The sequence below is a fragment of the Pelodiscus sinensis genome, chromosome 3 (assembly GCF_052426305.1).
Source record: "Pelodiscus sinensis isolate ZL-2025 chromosome 3, ASM5242630v1, whole genome shotgun sequence".
NCBI classification, from domain to species: Eukaryota; Metazoa; Chordata; order Testudines; family Trionychidae; genus Pelodiscus; species Pelodiscus sinensis.
The window spans coordinates 155,514,675-155,534,872 of NC_143054.1; the positions used below are offsets into that span (position 1 = coordinate 155,514,675).

General features: G+C 41.9%; 1 protein-coding gene across 1 annotated transcript in view; it reads right to left on the reverse strand.

Moving 5' to 3' along the window:
* RAB3GAP2 (RAB3 GTPase activating non-catalytic protein subunit 2) overlaps positions 1–17,027 on the reverse strand; it is a 66,026-nt gene extending 48,999 nt beyond the window's left edge. Inside the window, exons 1-4 of the mRNA XM_075925217.2 lie at positions 16,709–17,027; positions 4,203–4,267; positions 2,579–2,702; positions 221–302 (exon numbers count right to left, since the gene is read on the reverse strand). Coding sequence (XP_075781332.1) covers positions 221–302; positions 2,579–2,702; positions 4,203–4,267; positions 16,709–16,805 — 368 coding nt within the window. The 5' untranslated portion in view covers positions 16,806–17,027. The remainder of the gene's footprint in view (positions 1–220; positions 303–2,578; positions 2,703–4,202; positions 4,268–16,708) is intronic.
* Between the last annotated feature and the right edge of the window lie 3,171 nt (positions 17,028–20,198).

The following is a 20,198-nucleotide window of genomic DNA, read 5'->3' on the forward strand; positions in this document are numbered from 1 at the left end:
ATGTTAACAACTAGTCGGATAGTCATTTGACTAGTCGCTTCACCCCAACCTTGCTGCTTCTATCAGAGAGAGGCAGCAACGGGGAGAGGGGGAAAAGCAGGAGACGGTGCTGGAGTGAACTGGCTTAAACGTGTATTTAAGATAAAAAAGAGCAAAGTATTAATTAGTAATAGTTTAAAAAGTGACATTTATAATCAAAAACTTATAACTCAATACCTACCCTTCTTCAACATTCAGAGAGCCACTCCAACCAACAGCATATTGCATTTCCTCCTTCCCTTTGTCACTGTATTTCCATTTTGCTGATATTAAAAAAGGCATTATCCATAAATAATATGTTAAAACGTTATTTTGCAAAAAACAGCCTAGTCTGTATCTAATATTCCTCAATATAGTACATTTAGGTCACTCACCAGTGTAAAAAACTCTCACCGTAAGAAGGCAGTATGTTCTACTTATCTGAGAAACAGAAATCATGAATTCTGTGCGACCTCATGCACATCATGCACCCTCGCCACACTCCTCAATTGGCTATATAAAAGTCAATAAAAACTGACAAGCTACTTCACTGGAGCAATGAAATTTACTTCAAACAGTGAGCTCTACAGAAGAAAAGTGCAGTGCTAGTACAAAATACTATTATCTGGGATGGTTAGCCACAAATTAAAACCCAAAGTCTAAGGGCAGGCCTACGCTTACCAGGAGATCAGGGCTGTGGCGATCGATTCCTCAGAGTCAATTCAATGGGTCTACCAATGAATTGCTAAATCACCATTGATTGCTTTATTATTGACCCCCCCCCCCCCACACACACACACACACACCACGGAGACCCCACAGCAACTCAATCCAAGGTACGTTGACTTCACCTGTGCTATTCACACTGCTGGAGTTGCATACCTTTGGCTGACATTGCCCCCTACCTATACCTGCCCTGAGTTAACAGTGGAAAATGGAGTAGCTCTAAACATTTTGTTTTCATAATTGCTTTAGCCACTTAATAGTAACAGTGGAAATCACAACAGACTTCATTGTTCTCTAACATCAGATTGTTTCTATAAGTCAGTGGTCACCAGTCAGTAGATTGGGATCTACTGGTAGATCTTGGAACCTTTGTTAGGTGATCCTGAGAGGTTTGGTCAGGAGGCTATCAAGTGCTGGCACTTCAACTTCCCCTCTCAGCACTGCCATGCTGCTTCTGCCTTGGAGGTATCCCTCACCCCTGGGAGCCTCCTGCTTGCTGTGCAGGGCACAGGAAGAAGAAGAGGGAGTGCTGATGTCAGGGTGTCCCTCCCTCCACCCTGTACCCCTTCTCCACGGAGCAGAGGGGGACAGGGATGGAGAGAGTTTGCTGGCTGCTTTGGGGGTGGTGCAGGGTCAGGGTAGGGGTGAGCTTGTCTTAGCCCCCTGCACCACCACCCAGAAGCCACCTGTGGTAAGCTGCGCCCAGCCGGAGCTCACATTCCAAACCCTGGCCCCAGTCCTGAACCCCTCCTGTACCCCAAACCGCTGCACCCGGCCTGATAAAAGCAAGTGAAGATGGGGAGGGAGGATGGAGTGAGCAGGGGCAGGGCCTCAGAGAAGGGATGGGAAGGAGGCGGGGCAAGGGTATTTGGGTTTGAGCTAGATCTTGGATTGTACTTAAATTCAAAAAGTGATCTCATGCTTAAAAAGCTTGGGAACCACTGCTATAAGTAGACACATTTTCCAAATAGAATTACCTAAGAGTAAAAAGTCACAGCACTTGATACAATATAGTACATCACATGCCATCTGTATGCCACCTAGGGTACATCTAGACTGTAAGCTTCTTTCGAAAGAGAGCATCCACACCGGGCGCGCTTGGGCTGTCCCGCTGCGGGCGTGCTCCTCCGCTTTGCTCTCCGTCTCCCTGGTCTGCTGGGAGGAGGGGGAGTGCAGCAGTTTCTGCAGGATTTTGTTACAAGTTATTATTGGTGAGCCACATCCATCCTAACTGAATTGGCATCATTAGCACTGTCCTCCCCTTGTTAAGGGAGCTCCCTTCTTATATGCTAATATATTTATGCCTGCCCCTCTAGTTTCTACTCCAATGTGGATGACAAAGTGGGTCTTGGCCCATGAAAGCTTATGGCCAAATAAATCTGTTCAACTTTAAGGTGACACAAGACTCATCACTGTTTTTGCATATACAAACTAACACAGCTACCCGCCTGATATTTTTACTTTTGACAATGGCATGCATTCTGCTACATAGGTATAGTTTTTAAGTCAAAGCAAAAAGTCTTAAAAAACATTAATACAGCACAGATTTTGTACAGAAAGCACAAATAATGGTAATATCTACAAGCAAAACTAGAGATAACAAGCTATTTATATAGTGTGTTTATATAAATCTCAGACCTGCAAAAAACAGGAACCAAGAAGGCTGAAACTTCAGATCTGTCATATCTGCTTGTGCTTAGTTAATGCATCACATATATTTCATAAATTACTCCAGCATACTAAAAATCCCTGAAAGTAGGGATTTATAAGAACTGCAATTGTCCACTAACTGAAGTACTGGGCTATATGTAATAAAATTACATTACATACTTACGCACTAAAAAAACCGCTTTCTGTTCCCGAGCAATTACCATGAGATCATTTGCTGGTGACAAGGATAACACACAGTCTTGAAGCCAGTAATTTGTCTGTGTCTTGTAAGTGGATTCTTCTTCTTCCTGTGTGCAAAGCGTTAGTTAGTAGGCAGTGATTTTCAAGGTGGTTGGTTGGTTTTTCAAGCCACACAGATGCCTTGCTTGCTCGAAGAACTGATCTAGTGCTCCGTGCCCAAGCACCAGTTCATCTACTATATAAATTGCAGAACAGCACAAGTCAGGTTTATCTACTTTACAATAATTCTTTTAGCATATTAACAAAACATCACAGAAAGGAGGACTAGTTGGCTATTTGCAGACATGTCTCTTGCCAGTTCAAGTACTACCATGGACTAGAAAACAATTGAGACACAGAAAGAAAGAAAGAAAGAAAGAAAGAAAGAAAGAAAGAAAGAAAGAAAGAAAGAAAGAAAGAAAGAAAGAAAGAAAGAAAGAAAGAAAGAAAGAAAGAAAGAAAGAAAGAAAGAAAGAAAGAAAGAAAGAAAGAAAGAAAGAAAGAAAGAAAGAAAGAAAGAAAGAAAGAAAGAAAGAAAGAAAGAAAGAAAGAAAGAAAGAAAGAAAGAAAGAAAGAAAGAAAGAAAGAAAGAAAGAAAGAAAGAAAGAAAGAAAGAAAGAAAGAAAGAAAGAAAGAAAGAAAGAAAGAAAGAAAGAAAGAAAGAAAGAAAGAAAGAAAGAAAGAAAGAAAGAAAGAAAGAAAGAAAGAAAGAAAGAAAGAAAGAAAGAAAGAAAGAAAGAAAGAAAGAAAGAAAGAAAGAAAGAAAGAAAGAAAGAAAGAAAGAAAGAAAGAAAGAAAGAAAGAAAGAAAGAAAGAAAGAAAGAAAGAAAGAAAGAAAGAAAGAAAGAAAGAAAGAAAGAAAGAAAGAAAGAAAGAAAGAAAGAAAGAAAGAAAGAAAGAAAGAAAGAAAGAAAGAAAGAAAGAAAGAAAGAAAGAAAGAAAGAAAGAAAGAAAGAAAGAAAGAAAGAAAGAAAGAAAGAAAGAAAGAAAGAAAGAAAGAAAGAAAGAAAGAAAGAAAGAAAGAAAGAAAGAAAGAAAGAAAGAAAGAAAGAAAGAGAGGACAGAGTGGTCAGTTTTCAACATGAACACAGTCTCTTTAAGATGGTTCTCCAAGGCAACATCACAATTTGAAAAACAAATCTCCTCACAAAAAAATTAATTCTGCTAGCCTTTAGGTTATTGCACCTCAACAATTCCTTCCCTTCTACTCTCCCTGTCCCTCTATAGACTATGAGGCTTCAGAAACCAAACTCAAATATGAGAAACACCAAAAGGTGTCCCAAGTGTACCCAAAAATATTACAGTTAAAAAACAATGCCCAAACGACAACCCTGCAAAAAGTAGGAGAAGCAGTTACACAGTACTGCTTCACACACAACACAACCAGGGCTCTTACTTCTCCAGGAATGGAAATAAGAATTAGGAACTCTGCTTAGTCAAAAGTTTTCCACGACGTGTGTGCTTTCCGAGGAAAAATTTTGTTTTTAAAACTGAAAAACCAAAAGCTCCAAAAAGTTTAATTGAGAAAAACCAAGTCTTAATAATAAAGGGAATACATATAGACTTACGGGTTCTTGTGTTTCTGCTTCATCCCAGGCTCCCCAGCCATCATCTTCCCAGTTTGGTGATTTATCTATTTTAAATAAAAAGATTAAAAATCTTGAGCTTACAGCACAGACAAGGAAAATATAATGATGAAAGTTTTTCCCCCTAAGCATCTCAGATTTTATCAAACCTCTAGCTCGGTTGGTGCAGCTAAGAATAAAGTCAACCAACACCTGCATCCTGAAATATAAGGTGCAACATGATGTATTTTTCACGACAGTAGTATTTATATTTACTTTTAATATTTCATGAGTAGTATTTCTAAATACACAAGATATAAATGTGGTCTAAAGGCAGGACTGGGAGCAGAGAACATCAGAATCTAAATCCCAGTTGAGACTCAGTCCACCTGTAATTTTGAGTAACTCAACCTAGTATAATTTCTAGCACAATGGGGAAACCAATACGTACAGCAAGGAGACCTCTTTGGTGATATGACCCACTGCAAACTGAAAAGTCCCCATTTTTTTTCTCTCTCCTGATACAAAAGCAGTCCTATACCCCTAATCATTTTTTGCTTCTCCCTATATCTTTTCCAATTTGTATTTACCTCTTCTGAGACAGGGTGGCCAGAACTTCACACAGGTGTGGGAGTACCATGGATTTAGATAGTGATATTATGATATTTTCTGTCCTACAATCTAGTTCTTTCACAATGACTCCTAGCATTCTGTTATTTTTTTAATTGCCCCTGCATATCGAGCAGATGCAGTGATTGTTTGTCACATTTCCTGCTTCTGATGCTCTTAAAATATTTTTTGCTGTTAGTTTTTGACTAGTTGCTTTCCAAATTCTTTTTTTACCTGTCTTGTTATATTTTTACTGTCTTGCCAGAGTTTGTGCCTTTCTATTTTCCTTAGCAGGGTTTAAACTTCCCATTTTTACTTTAAAGGATGCCTTTTGCCTCTGCCTTTTTTACTAGTTAGCCATAGCAGCACATTTTTATCATCTTTTTTTTATTTTGGGTCATACGTTTAATTTAAGCCTGTACTATGCTGGTTTTAAATATTTTCCATCTTGCAGAAATTTCAGTTGTGACTGTTCCTTTTAAAATCCCTGTAACTGGCTTCCTCATTTTTGTGCAGTTCTCCTTCCTGAAGTTAAATGCTGCTGTGGTAGGCTTCACTGGTGCCTCCCCCAACATCTTCAATTTAATTACATCATGAGATTACTTTTGCATATGCTTTAGCTATATTCACCTCTTGGACCAGATCTTGATTTAGTCCTATGTGGTATACAGGAATTGCCTCTCCCCATGTAGGTTCCAAACTAGCAGTCATTTATAGTGTCAACGAACTTTATTTCTTCATCCCACCCTTATGTGACTTGTATTTAGTCAACAGGGGGACAGCTGAAATCCATTATTATTATTATTGATTTTTCTATTTCTCTAATCTCTCTGAGCATTTCATAGTCACTATTACCATGCTGGTCAGTATGTTCCTATTACTTTAATCTTATTATTCAAGCATGGAAATTCCGTCCATAGAGACTCAATGGTACAGTTTAATTCAGCGGTCCCCAACCTTTCATGGCTGCCGCACGCCCGGGGCGGGGGGGCACCGCCCATGCGCCGCACGCCCGGGGCGGGGGAGTGGGGGGCAGTCCAGATGTTTCGGCAGGCGCATATAAATGTCCCGGCGGGCACCATAGCGGGGACCACTGATAATTCATTTGAGGTTTTGTGGGTTTTTTCTTTTTTACAGTATTTGACACTAGGATTTCTTTCACATATAGTGCCATTCCCCACCAGTACGACTTACAGTATCATTCCTATATATTTGAACCCTGATAGAAAACTAGCTCTTACCTACAATTTTAAAGTTTCTCATGGGAAAGTGTTCGTAAGGGGGCCATTTAGCAGTTAGAGCAGGGACCTGGAAGTTACAATTCCTGAATTCAATCATAAGCTCTGTCACTGACTGTGTGATCTTGTAAAGTCACTCTCTGCCTCCACTTGCCCATCTGAAAAATGGGGATATGACTGACTCTCCTATCTCATGATGTGTTAAGTTAATTTGTAGTTATAAAATTCTCTGTAACCCTGGGCTGTACTGAAGTATCAAAATTTAACAGAAATAAAACCTCTGTTTTCCGATAAACACATGTGCAAACAAAAATTAGAGGCAATCTCTCCTATGACTGGTAAAGGAGGAATATGAACACTCTCACCTTTAGGTCACTAGTTCCAATATTGACAAGGTAAACAATAAACAGAAGTAAAGACCAAAACTGCCCATCTGGCCTACATAAACCTGAATTCTTAGTTCACAGACATTCACATCATGAGCATCACCAAATCAGTAGCCACTGGCATGACCTCAAAAAAAAAAATCAAACTTACTCAACTCTCCCTAAAAGTTCTTTAGGTCAGGAAAGATGCATATTACAAGAGAGCAGCAAACTACATTGATGACGCTTGTGCTGCTTCTGTCCTGTGATTAAAAGATCTTCTTTCTCCATTATTTTACCTTTTACCATTATTTTTCGTTAATAAAAAGAACACGCCTATTTTGGCATAGTTTTTAACATGAAGTTTGAAAACTATGCCAAAATAGAATTTAAGTTTGGCTATATTCAAGCAGGGCTCTGAGGCTATGTCTACCCTGGCAAGAATGCCTGCGCAAGAGAGCTTACACCTGTTAGGAAAGAGCATAGCTCTTGCACAAGATGCCCTCTCTTACCATGCCATACTGTAAATTTCCTTGTGCAAGAGCGGGTGGGCAGTGTGGATGCTCTGCGGGTTCTTGCGCAAGAACGGCCGTACTTGCGCAAGAACCCACTAGTGTAGACATAGCTCAACAGTTTGACTAGCCATTGGGGAATAGACAATGTTCTGCATCCAGTTGCTGGAGCTCCGTTTGACCCTTTTTCCACACTGGCCAATCAAACCGTCTTAGATCCCACTATGTCAAGAGCAAAAAGAAAAGCATGCTTGCATATGCACAGTTTTTAAATTCTGTTATTACATTATAAATATTTTTAAAAGGAAAAAACCTCCCAACAGTGTTGTTGAAAAGCCATTTTACCCGGTTATACCAGGACAGGCCTAAACTATAAAAAGCACCTAGAGATGAACCACCTTTATTAGAATTCAAAAAGTCTCTGCCATCTACAAAAGAGAATGACTCAGCTTGCTTTAGTGCAGCAGCACAATTTTGATTAATATATAGTTATTTTAGGCACTCCTTCGTGACAGTTTTCCAATGGTCAGATTCTCATCTTGGTTTTTAATCAAGTTTGAGAATTTTCCAGTTTATAGATAAATTAAATTAATTAGAAAGAAGGAGTAAAAAATTTCCAGCTGACATTGTGATCACCATTTTGCCATGGGAAAGAGAGAGACTGGGAAGAAAAAAAAAAACCACACTAGATTTTAATTTCTAATTTTGATGAGATCTCAATAAAATGAAATTTATATTTGCATTTTTACTGGACAATCTTGGTGCTCTCTCAAGCAGGGATTCTCCTGTAACACACTGCAGAAAAGTCACCTTTAGGGGCCATGTAAATTTTTAATTAAAAAACATTAGATTTGTCATCACTACAATCTTATATCTCTACTTTAAAGGGGTTTATAACTTGACAGGGAATATTTCCTTTGGGATGCAATTTAGAATTTAAGGATGCATTCTAAGCACATATTTTAGAAGAACATATGAAGAGCCAATTCCTATCTTGATAATATTTTAGTGCAACATCATCATTAACCTCATAGAAATTATGCCTACTGTCATGTCGATGGAATTAGTTATATTTCAGAATGTGAACTATTTACTTAATATTAATTCAAAAAGATCTAAAGGAACAATTCTCACATTGGATAAACAAGGTATCTACAAAATACAACTAGCTTTGTTTAGAAGTTCAGAAAGAAAGGAGAGATGGAAATTTATGCCGCCATTTCTTGTCTCCTACTCCTAAAAGAGGTAAACTAAAGTCTTGCACACTTCAGCAAGAGTTTTTTGTATTTCAGCTTATCATACTCATATCTACTATCTGATTTCTGTAAATACTGATCACTTTTCTATCCTACAAATCAACTCTGATTAACATACAATGAATATATGATAACACTGATTAATTATAACATTGTGCAATAAATGGATTACAGATGTGAACAACCAGTCAACTATCCAATAAGCAAATGCTTATTGAACAGTCAATACACTAGTCACTTCCCTCCTGTCCCCTTGCTGCCTCTATCAGAAAGAGGCAGCTGGGGAAGGAGGCAGAGAAAAGAATGCTTCAAAGAGCCAGCGCCGCACAGAGCCAGGGCCAGAAGATTCCTTTACAATAAAGGATAGTTAGGTATTTCCAATCTTTGTAGAAAATATTCAAGGGAGAAAAAATGTATGTATATTTATGCATACACATACATTTCGCTTCCATTTATTCTGCTGCATATTCTACTCCTTCAATTCTACTACTTATTATATGGCATTTCTAACAGATTCTTTTATTCCAGTGACCCATATTGGGCTATTTTTAAAATATTATAGTTTATAATATACAATTGTGCTTTAATGAACAATGTATTAGATTCATACAGTGCTGGATAAAGGAGATGGTTGTAGCTTTTTTTTTTTTTTTAATCGTGTCAGTAATCCCACATCACCATGGCTAGTCGTCAGATTAAATATGATGCAAAACAGCTATAACTCCCAATATAGATACACTTGATAAATGATACACAACAGTTTTCAAAACCAAATAAATACCACTATGCTTAGGGCCTAGAGAAGATTTGTATTTCATTATTAGTGTTCACTTTAGCCGGACAGCCTTGTGTTTAAAAGCCAACACTGCAGAATGTAAGCTTTACATTTCTAGTCCTTTATATTGCAAAAACAACACAGTACTGATTCACATTCATAAGGTCTTCCCACGCACAAATGCAGACCATTCTAATGCATTTGCTGTTGCTATTCACAGCTTTCCCAATCTGCACCATAATGGATGAGGAAAAAATTAGGAAGAAATTAAACAAAAAAAACTAGGCATAACTACTCCAGTTCAAGTGTCAAGGGGGATGGAGCCAAGAAATAGCATGATTTCAAATAAAGAGAATTAGAACAAAAGGGTGCAAACAAAGGGAAAAGAAAAATACATCTACAGAGAGAAGAGAGACCAAACAAAAGAAAAAGAAAGTCAGGAACCCCACAATTTTAAGTTAGTAAGCAGGAACGTTCCTGCATTTTATAGTACAGTACTTTCTTGGCAGACAGGTTAAGTTTTAAGAAAAAAGGACTGCAAGATGGTGATTGCTGCATGAAGCAGTATTAAATACATTTCAAATGTTATGAAGTGGCCAGATGTATTCATATGTTAAATGCTATAAGAGCGAATAATTTTTTCTACTCGTTACCAAGGTCTGCGATGAAAGCGAAAAGAAATGGTTTCAGAAATATGAAAGATACCTGAACTTGGCAGTCACAATAAAGATTTATGCCACCCAGCTCCAATCATTAAGAATATCAATAGTCTGCCTACTAGTCAGCAAGCAGATTACAGAGAAAAGTTCAAGCAACTTTACATTGCAGATGTGTACTTTTTTTTCTTTTTTAATATCAGGCCACCCGAATACTTACATAAGTAATACCATTAATTTGCATAGGCCCAAAAATTCACACTACATAGCTTCCTGAGCCCTTAATAGTTACATACATCATTTGAGTTTACAACTGAAATTATTTAATTTGCAATGCACTGTTAAAATTTGTGAATGTACAAATTACATAGTATATTCCTAGGATCCTGCATAGGCTTCACTTTTATAAAATAAAAGTAAGTTTGAGAAGCTTAACAGGTTGTCTGTTTATTTTAAAATACACTGTACTCTATGTATAAATTAATGCTAATAAGCTCTGGACTCTGAGGTTAAATGTTAGAATTTTAGTTTCTGGGTCTCTTATTTCTGTCTTTTTTTCTTTTACTTCTTCCCCCACTGGCAGTTTTGTCAGGCCTCCACAAAGACCATTATACGTCTGTCACTGGATCATTCCCTTCCTTCTCTTGGGACATTTTGCCTTTGTTTTCTTTTGTACACATCTAGCGTGCACATTTGAGTGAAGTCCTGATGTGTCCTTAAGGTTCAGCAACAGAGATAAAGTCATCACTTCCTGTGTGGAGACACTGACTTAAAAGCAATTACGTACATGTTTAATTTTAAGAATTTTACTTAAGCACATGCTTCAGCACTTTCTTGAATCTAAGACGCTGCAAAGAATTTTTTATCCACCTTTACTCGTGCCCTTTTTGAAAAGTTACAATTGCGCGCAAAAACAAAACAAAACACACAACAGTAATCTTTCTATCTAGGTGTTTTTCCATTGAGATTTGTACAGATCAAAGCTTACAGGCAAACTAGCACTCAATCAAAGATAAAAATGAGTAATTATTAGATTATGTGACAAACATTTATTTACCAGTAAAAGAAACAAAAAAGGATGATGGGGGGAGAGGAGGGAAAATGAAGAAAAGAATGAAAAGCTGTATTTTATAAATGCCTCCTGGAGCAGTGCCCTTCTTAATTAACAGGCCATCAACTGCCAGCTTTTTACCACCTTCCCCCACACCAAGAAAGTTTTGGAAACAGAGAAAAGCATTTTCTGAATGATTTATATCAATTCAATTTTTCTCCAAGCCATAGCATCAAGAGAGAGAAGTAATGACTACAGTACCTATGGGCTCAGATTCAAAATAATTGCTCCAAGAAACCCACAGCCTAACCTTTCAGTTCATTAGGCAGAAATTTAGAGGGAATGCAGAGTCCTGGAGAAGCAAGAGTAGGTGGAAAGTCACAAAAGACAGGATTATGCAGCACTTTAAAGACTAACAAGATGGTTTATTAGGTGATGAGCTTTCATGGCCCAGACCCACTTCTTGATCTGAGGAAGCAGGTCTGGCCCACGAAAGCTCATCTTGTTAGTCTTTAAAGTGCTGCATAGTCCTTTCTTTTGTTTCAGCAAGATCAGACTAACAAGGCTACATCTCTATTACTATTCTACATGGAAAGTCACAGTTTGTGCTGTCAATAAAGGCTTTTTAAAAAAACATTAAAAGATAAACCATCTTCATGAGGCATTTGTAATAACATCTCCCCATTACCAAAGATACAGAAGCTAAGCACAGCTTTTCCATTAGGCCCACTTTATATTTCTATGTGAAATTCACCCCCAAATTATGTACCTAAGAACTTTTATCCATCTACCCCTATGCCATCCTACCTTGGCCTGCAGAGTCAACAAATGCATGTACTAATACAAGAAACATTAGATGGACCACCCAGACATCTTATGAGTTATATTTCTTTGGCTGTATGAAAACACCACCTCAACAGTGCAGTAAGCATTTTTATACATAAATCTGCAGACATACCAGAATGGGCAGGAATGGAGTCTGTAGCCTCTATTTGTCAGAAAGCTGGGACTGAACAACAGGAAATAGATAACTTGATGGTTATGCTTTCTGTTCATTCCCTCTGGGGCACCTGCCACTGTCAGAAGACAGGATAGTGGTTTATATAGACTTTTGGTGTGCCCAGGATACTGGGCTAGATGGCCCAGTATGGCTGTTTTTATGTTTAGCTGGCTAATAACCAAGATGGAAAGGGACATAACTATGAACTGGATATCCCTAAACTTTTGCCTGCTAGAAGTTAGGACTGGATGACAGGTGGATGGATCATTCAAAGTGCCCTATTTTGTTTACTTCCTTTGAAGCAACTGGAACTGGCCACTGTCAAAAGATAAGAAACTGACTAGATCAACTACTGGCTTGAGCCCATATAGCCAGTCTTATGTTAGCCATTGTGAATGAGGAATTACACTCTTTTTGCACAAGTATAAATAATCACATAAGATATAAAACTGTGGACAATCAAGTCTAAAGAATACACTCTTGTCCCAAGAAAACAACTTAATGGTCAGGAGCTCAACTGCTATTCAACTGTTCATCATGACCAAATACAAAGATTTTGCCCAACTGCTCCAATATAAGTAGCCCTACTCCATAACTAGATTTTGAAGGCTGAAGGCAATGGTTGGAGAAATTGCCTGTTAGCCACAGCAAGAGGAAGACTAACAGACCAGATAGCAACTATAATGAAGAGGGACATCAACTTTAAGCTGTTGCCATCGTCAGGTTTTTGTGATTTTACAAGCAAATGTATATAGTTCCCCCCCCCCCCCCGCTGCTTACACTAAGAAACCCATACAAAAATAAATTAATCAATTATCCAATAGAAATGGATTATATATGAAGTGCTCTCAAGTGCACAACAAAAACTTTAAAAGTGAGAAATACTATCTCTGCTCTTTTTTAGATCGTAATTTTTCAAAGATAAAAATATGAAGAGGTATATGTTGCCTATCTTTGACAAGCCGGAGATTCCACCATATCATCTGTCAGCTTCTGAAATCCTGCTTTCAGATTTGGATGATATGGTTCTGTCCCTTGACATGGAATTTGTCTACATTTTTCACCCAAGAAGTAAAAACAAGTTGCATGAGTAAGAGAAGTGCATAAGAGTTTTGAGACCATGTTCTGGAGAAGCTGAGGTATGGTATCATGAAGCTTGGCTGTATAAAGCTCTTTGAAATTCATCTTCCTGATAGCTTGAGTCCACAGCTATTTTTTGTAATCAAATCTATTATATGTAAAAGGATATCTGAGCGACCAGAGAAGTCAACCTACTGTAATAATTCTCATAAGACAGTTCAATAAAGTATTATTGTAGTGGCACAAAGCTCATTGATTGGTGATGCTAGCACAAAACATACTTTGCCTCCTTTACACAATTTCTGTATTTTAGTATTGTTTTTCCGGTTACAAATATAAGCTTCCAGACTTTTCTCCCAATCTCATCTTTAATCTCTTTCACCTTAACTGCTTTCAGCAAAAGCTTTATAAAATTAGAAACTACTAGACAAGCCAAAGTTTTGAACAGATTCTCTTTCCAATTATTGCCCAGCCTTTTTCATCCTTTCATCTCTAAACTGATTGTTTACTATCACAGTTTCTAAGTCTTCTCCTCCAGTCCCTCTTCAATTTCAGAACGTCTTGAATCCAGTTTCTAACCCCTTCTACTCTGATGAACTGCTCTCACTAGTCTCTAATTACTCCCTTCAAAGTGAAAGTTCAGAACAAGTGCTCCAGCCTCATCTTCTTAGACCTGTCAACTTCACAGTCAACTGCGTTCCTATTCTTGAAATCTTGTCCTTTGTTGGATTCCATGAGCTGGAAACTGTAGCCAACTGGAGCTGTTAGGGGCAGTACTAGTAGAGAGGAGCAGCACACAGAGCCACGTGTAGAGCCACTTGCCTCAGCCCCCACTCCCAGCGCTTGCTGGCCCCTTCTGTAAAGCCCCACCCAGCTATAAGTATCTTCCCGTGGATAGAGATCAATATCTGTGGATCCACAGAGCTCTGCTCCCAAAAGACACTGCAGCAAAAGGAGAGGAACGTAATGCCACTGATCCCAGCAGCCAGGACCCCAAGCTGGCAGCTCCTCCTGTCTGTGCGGCCGTACAGCCACCAGCCATGTCTCCTGTCCAGGGCAGTACAGCCCCATTGGCCGCAGGGCTGGAGGCAGTACAGCCACATGGACAGGAGAAGCTGCTGGCACAGGGTGAGAACTCCTGGGAATGGTGGCATCAGATTCCTTTCCTTTGTCTGCAGCGCTTCCGGGAAGCAGAGCAGTGCTCTCTGTAGCTATATGCTTGTGCAGTCACTCCGGAGAGACTGTAATGCTGCCCACCTGATTAGCAGAGGGCCCACAGCTAGATTTTTTTTGTTTCTACTCATTGTGCACATTCACATTTGGCTTGGTGCACATAAAAAGTTTATTCCACATTTGGATGGAAAAATTCTGTACATGGGACATTGGAGTAGAGCCCTATGAATCAGTGGATAACCAATGTCTATCTGCTGGCAGACATCTGAATCCATGCAGCACTCTAGCACCGTGCTGGAGCAGGCAGGGACTCTGCCTTGGCCTCGCTGAGCTGCTGACCTTGAGCTGCTGGCAGTGTTGCCTTGGGAGAGCCTGCTCTGCAACTCCTAGTCCCTTTGCAGAGCCTCCTGTACCCCTGCTCCAGCCCTGAGCCCCTCCCAAAGCAAGCACCCTGCACCCCCATCCTAACCTTCCTCCCTGAGCCAGTTCTTCAAAAACCCCACTCCACCGCAAACCCCCCTCCAACCAGCATCCATGCTCCCTCCTGCATCCCTCTGCCCCAGCCCAATAAAAGTGAGTGAAGGTGGGGAAGCGCAAGTGTTGGGGGGGGGGAGGAGAGAGGGAGAGACCTTGGGGAAGTGGTAGGGTAGATCTTGGGTAGGCCTTAAATTCAGAAAGTGATATTGGGCCTAGAAAGGTTGGGGACCACTGATCTACACCTTACCTCTGAGTAAACTCATCTGCAAATACAAGCTCAAATATCATTCTACACTGACAATTCACAGATGCACTTCTCCACTGAAGACCTTTTACCTGGCCAAACTAAAGGCTCAATCTCTTGCTCACTCACATCTCCTTGGAGATATCTAGCTATGAACTCAGATTCAACATGGATAAAATCCATGGTTCTGAATCTTCCCCACATACACTTTCTCCCTCACTTCCTCTCTCACTATGGAGCACACCAGCATCCTGCCAGCCCATCACTCAAGTCCATATCCTGGGCACCATCTCTGACTCAGATCTCTAAGTTCTCACATGCAGCCTATTTTTATTCTCTCAGGTTTTTTCTGAAATACATTTCTAAGACAAGACCTTTTCTCGTCATCCACATAGCACAAACTCTCATCCAGGATTTCACCACTTCAATTTCTGCAATATGCTTTTTGCTAGCCCTAACGAATGCAATCTTGCCTCGTACATATCCAGCTACAAAGATCTTTTCACTAACCTTTTGTTTGATAATGCTGCCCCTTTCTTTGCATCCCTTCACTGGCCCCCTCCCTAGCACATCAGATGTAAGTTACTTGTCTTTACTCTCAAGGCCCTATCCTCCTTTTTCTGATTCACTGGTGAGATACTAACTCCTACTGCCAACAGTCAAGCCTCCATCAACCTTGTTCATTCTTTAAACAAGCAGTTGTGTCCTCTCCCATACTGTCCTCATACCTGTATTCTTGTAGAAGCTACCTCACTCTCTTTCTTTAAAGTGGCCTTTGCCAAGATGATTACAAAAAACTTAACAGTTAAGCCACTGCTGCACTAAAGCCACTGTCTGCTATGCTGACCAATACTGCCCTGTCGTTTCCATATATTTCATGTCTGTCGGTAGCCATTTGTTGCCTCTTGCCTTCTACTTTGACTGTATGCTTTTTAGGGTAGAGACCATCTTTTAGTTGTTTGTATAGCACCCAGTACAGTGAGGTAATAAAGTTACATTTTTTAGTTTAAACCAACTAACTTAAAATATCACCTTACTTGAAATGCATTTTCTCCAAACTAGATAAAATCCTCCAAGCACTGAATGGGAGAAAACCAGATTGTCTCTTGAGGAAGAGCTCCCATTAGAATCAAAGTATTAAGACTCTGAGCCTAAAATTTGTTGCATGTAGACACTATTGTGATCACTCTGAACCGGAATGAAAGTTGTGTGTGGACATAGCACTCCATCCACGCATAAAGAATTGCAAGACCAGGGTTTAAAGTAGAAATTAGATAAGTGTGAAATTACAGCTCTCTGGAAATCAAGTTTTAGAAATTTGAGAGAAGCAGAGAAAAATCTAAGATTTGTAATTTGCACTATGATGTTGTTAACCCAGAAATTACAGTAGCTCACAAACAATAACTTCTGACATATGGTTATGTTTATTTCTTTCAGTATAAACTGGCAAACATATGGGATGCTATTTTAAAACATTTTTGAAAACTTAATGAATAAACAGATATGTGAAAAACAACTGACCTTTTTTTTAAAACAGTGGTAAAAGCAGAAAAAGTATTTACCAGGATAGCAAACAACATTGCCATAAGGGCAAAATTCAAGTCTTTATTTGAAGCATAGCACCTCTCCAAACATCAGTTTCTGCTTTTCGCTTGTATGTTTAACACTACTTTAATTATGAAGGGGTTTTAAGAGGAGGGTCGGTATCTCTGTGCTATGTAACTGAAGTGAAGCTAAGCCAAGTACTGCTGCCGCACTGTAGACGTGTACAATTCAGCTCCTTCACTACACTCATCGCGGAGCGCCTTTGCCTTCAGCTTTCCAACCCTCCCTAGCTCCCCCCGGCTTTAATAAAACCCACCACCCGCACTCGAGTGATAGGGGGGTCACCCCTCAGGGAGGGCGGCACAGTCCCCACAGCCAGGGGCTGCCCGGTGCCCCGCCTCGCGCGAAGGACCGCCCCCAGCACAGGTGAACAGGCCGCTCGCGGGCCGGGGCATCCTCGCGGGGGTGGCGGGGGGGGGGGGAGCGGCCCGGGCGGCACAGAGCTGGGCAGGGGCCGGGACCACTCACCGCTCTCCTTGCCGCCCTGGCGGAGATGCGGGCACAGGAAGTCCCGGGCCGCCTCCAGGTCCTGGAAGTGGCAGAAGGGGAGCAGCACGCAGGACATGGTGCCTTCCGCAGAGCCCACCGCCCAACTCAGCCCGGAAGTGTTCGGCGCCTTGCCCACCGGCCGGAGTGCCGCCGAGCTGTGCGCATGGGTGAGAAGGGGGCGGCGCGGAGCACGTCACGTGATCGCCGCTCTCTTCGGCGGTTGCCCCGCCTTCTGGGCTAGGCGGCCCGAGTGACAGCAGAGGCAGGACGCGTGCGGGTTCCCGTAGAGTGGGTTCGTTCCCTGCGTTGCCCGCAGTGACCGCTGTTCCGCCGCCGCGCAGTGCGGGCCGGGCTCTGCAGTCGCCGGGTGACGCCGTAAAGCGCTGCAGCAGCCGCGCTGTGCGCCTGTCACCCATCGGGAGCCAGCCGCTCGCTGAAAGCGCACCCTGTGGGGGGAGGGGCGCTTGCTTGTGCGCATTGAGGGGGGATGGGGCACTGGTGATGTGGTGGGGGGGGGCACTGGTGATGCGGGGGGCGAGAGGATGGGGCACTGGTGATGAAGGGAGGGGCAATGAGAGGCATGTCTCCCTGTGCTGCAAAGACTTTTAGAGGAGGAAGGTTTTCCAGCATTTCTTACAGCCATTCGGGCCCTGGCGCACCATAATCTGCCCTGGTAGTTAGCTCATTAGCTGAGAACATTTTGTCCTCCGCATTCATGTTCTTCGCTCTGGGCTTTCATAATCTGTGTTGCCTCAGGGTAACATAACTGCTTCTGCCATTCCTTTAGCAAAGCTGGGGCTTGACTCAGTAATTGCTTTGAAAAGTAGGAACAAGGCCTTAAACTTGCACTTGAAGCTGCTTGGAAAGAAGTAGATGAACTAGAGAGAGGCCTAATGGAGGAGCAGCACAGTGGCACAGGATGGCTGGGTGGCCTCGGTAAATAAAGCAGGTCCCATTCCCCAGTGTCATAACAAGCACCCTGGAGTAGCCAATTTTAGGGCAACACCGGGTGCTATAAAATACAAAGACAGAAAGGACTAAGAGCCTTGGTGAGAGTCAGTTGAGAAAAGTTCAGACTAGAGAATGGAGGGTTGGCTCTGGGGAAAACTTAAGAGGGCTTTTTCTACTCCCTTGAAAGTGGAGAATTAAGTGTAAGCCAGTGGATGGGGCCAATTGCTGATTTTCCTGAGCTAACAAAATCCAAGTCTAGAGAAAGCTGAAGGAAGAGAGCTACAGGAGATGTCTGCAGTCTCTTGGAGCTGGAGAACTGAAAGCAAAGAGCTAGAGCTCTGGTAGAAAGCTAGCATGTGTTGAGAGATGCTGGAATTGTATTTTCATGGATTATGGCAGGGCTACTCAACTTTGGAAGCCCCAGGAACCACAATGATACTCTCAGCACATGCCGAGGCCCGCAACTTAAGTGTGGTTGCGTATACATGCAAAAATATGCAGATAGCTTCTTTCACACTGATTGGCATGAATACAAAGATAAAGGCAAGACTGCACAACACACAGGCTTCATTTAAGTCAGTTCTGCTGATATTAATAAAATGAAATATTTACCCGATTTCCATCCATATGACAGCATGTTTAATGAGCAATGACAGTTCACGAATTTACTTACTAAAACACATATCAATAGACGAACATTACAGGCAGTCCCCGGGTTACGTACAAGATAGGGACTGTAGGTTTGTTCTTAAGTTGAATTTGTATGTAAGTCGAAACTGGTACATATTGAAGGGGAATCTCTAGCCAAACATTTCTCCGGAGCTCAGTTTTATTCTCCCACACCTCACTTCCCTCAGTCCTTTATTCTCAAGCTGAGGTGTCTGCTGAGGAAAGCCGCTCCGCGTCTCCCTGGTCTGCTGGGGTGGGGGGAGGGGCGCTAGCTTCGCGTCTCCCTGGTCTGCTGGGGGGAAGCAGCTAGTGTGGGGTTGCCTCACCCCGTTTGTAAGTAGGGATCCGATGTAAGTCGGATCCATGTAACCCGGGGACTGCCTGTATATTGATTACTTTTTTGTTTTGGCTCCTACCCATGGGCTGCATGTTGAGCCCAGCATGATCCCAAACTGCACCGTGGGCCGCAAACAAATGGGCCATGTGTTGAATAGCTTTGGATTATTGTGTTGGGCCTGGGTGTGTACATGGGACTACTAAGAAGGACTGGTGGGACTATTCCTGGCAGGCTCCAGAGGGAAACAGGCTAGTACACCTGAAATGTTGCATTAACTGAAACCTGTAAATTGTTCTCATGTTCAATTTCAGATACAGAGAATTACAGTACAAGAGATCCCTGCTTTATGATGGCCCAATTTACGATCCCCCACACTTACGACTTTTTCTGTAAGTGCGGAAGGGGCCGAAATTGCCCGACTTATGTCCTCGGCCCCGCATTTACGATGGCTTATGACGCCTGTCATAAATGCAGGCTTGAGTTACAATGCTCCCTACTTGTGACACTATCCCCAGAGCCAATCGCGTCACAAGTTGGGGGCAGCCTGTAATGCAGACTGGGGTGACATGCATGGCTCAATATGCCTAAGCACTTCTCTGGGAAGAAGAAGCAAAGTTTCCTAGCAATCTGGAGTCGAGTGTATTTTTAATGCGGATGCTACTTAGTCAGCTAAGTTTAGCGGGGCATCAGAAAGTACGTGGAGGTTTCACATCACTGACAAATGGGACCTGTATGCATTCAGTAGAATGTGGAGACAGTGGCACCTAGTTCTTGAAAGAATTTCCTCTTTAGTCGTGATCGCTTTCATCTTGTCTGGGTTGAGCTTGAGCCAGCAGCTCTTACTCTGTAAAGTTTCTAACATCTTAGTGATAGCAGTTATATTTATGGATCATCAGTATATTGTTGACAACTGCACCAAATCATCTTGCTGTCTTTTCTAGTGGTCTCTAGTTCTGTTCACGGGGATAGATGGTATCTTAAAATACTATTAGAATATCTTAGAGTGATATTCCCTCTTTCATATTACAGTAGACTTCCGATAATCCGGCACCTTTGGGACCCAGGTGGTGCCGGATTATCAGAAATGCCGGACTATCAGGAGGTACTCTGGCAGGGGCGGGTCTCGTCGGAGGGGAAGCGGGGGAGGGTGTAGGGGTATGCCAAACCCTCCCTCCCGCTGCAGGGAGGCAGAGCCTGCGAGCAGTGGAAGAGGAGAGGCGGTGACAGGCAGGCAGCCACATTCAGGACGTTCTGGTCAGTTACAGTCACTCCGGCTGGATCCACAGCCCACACGCAGTTAATGTAACTTTCCTCTCTACTGCCGGGGGGGGGGCAGGGGAAGGTAGGGGTCAGTGGGGGAGAAGGAGGGGGCGAGGGTGTGCCAAAGCAGCCGCATTCAGGACGTTCTGGTCAGTTACAGTCACTCGGCTGGATCCACAGCCGACACGCAGTTAATGTAACTTTCCTCTCTACTGCCGGGGAGGGGGGGGGGCAGGGTGTGCCAAAGCAGCC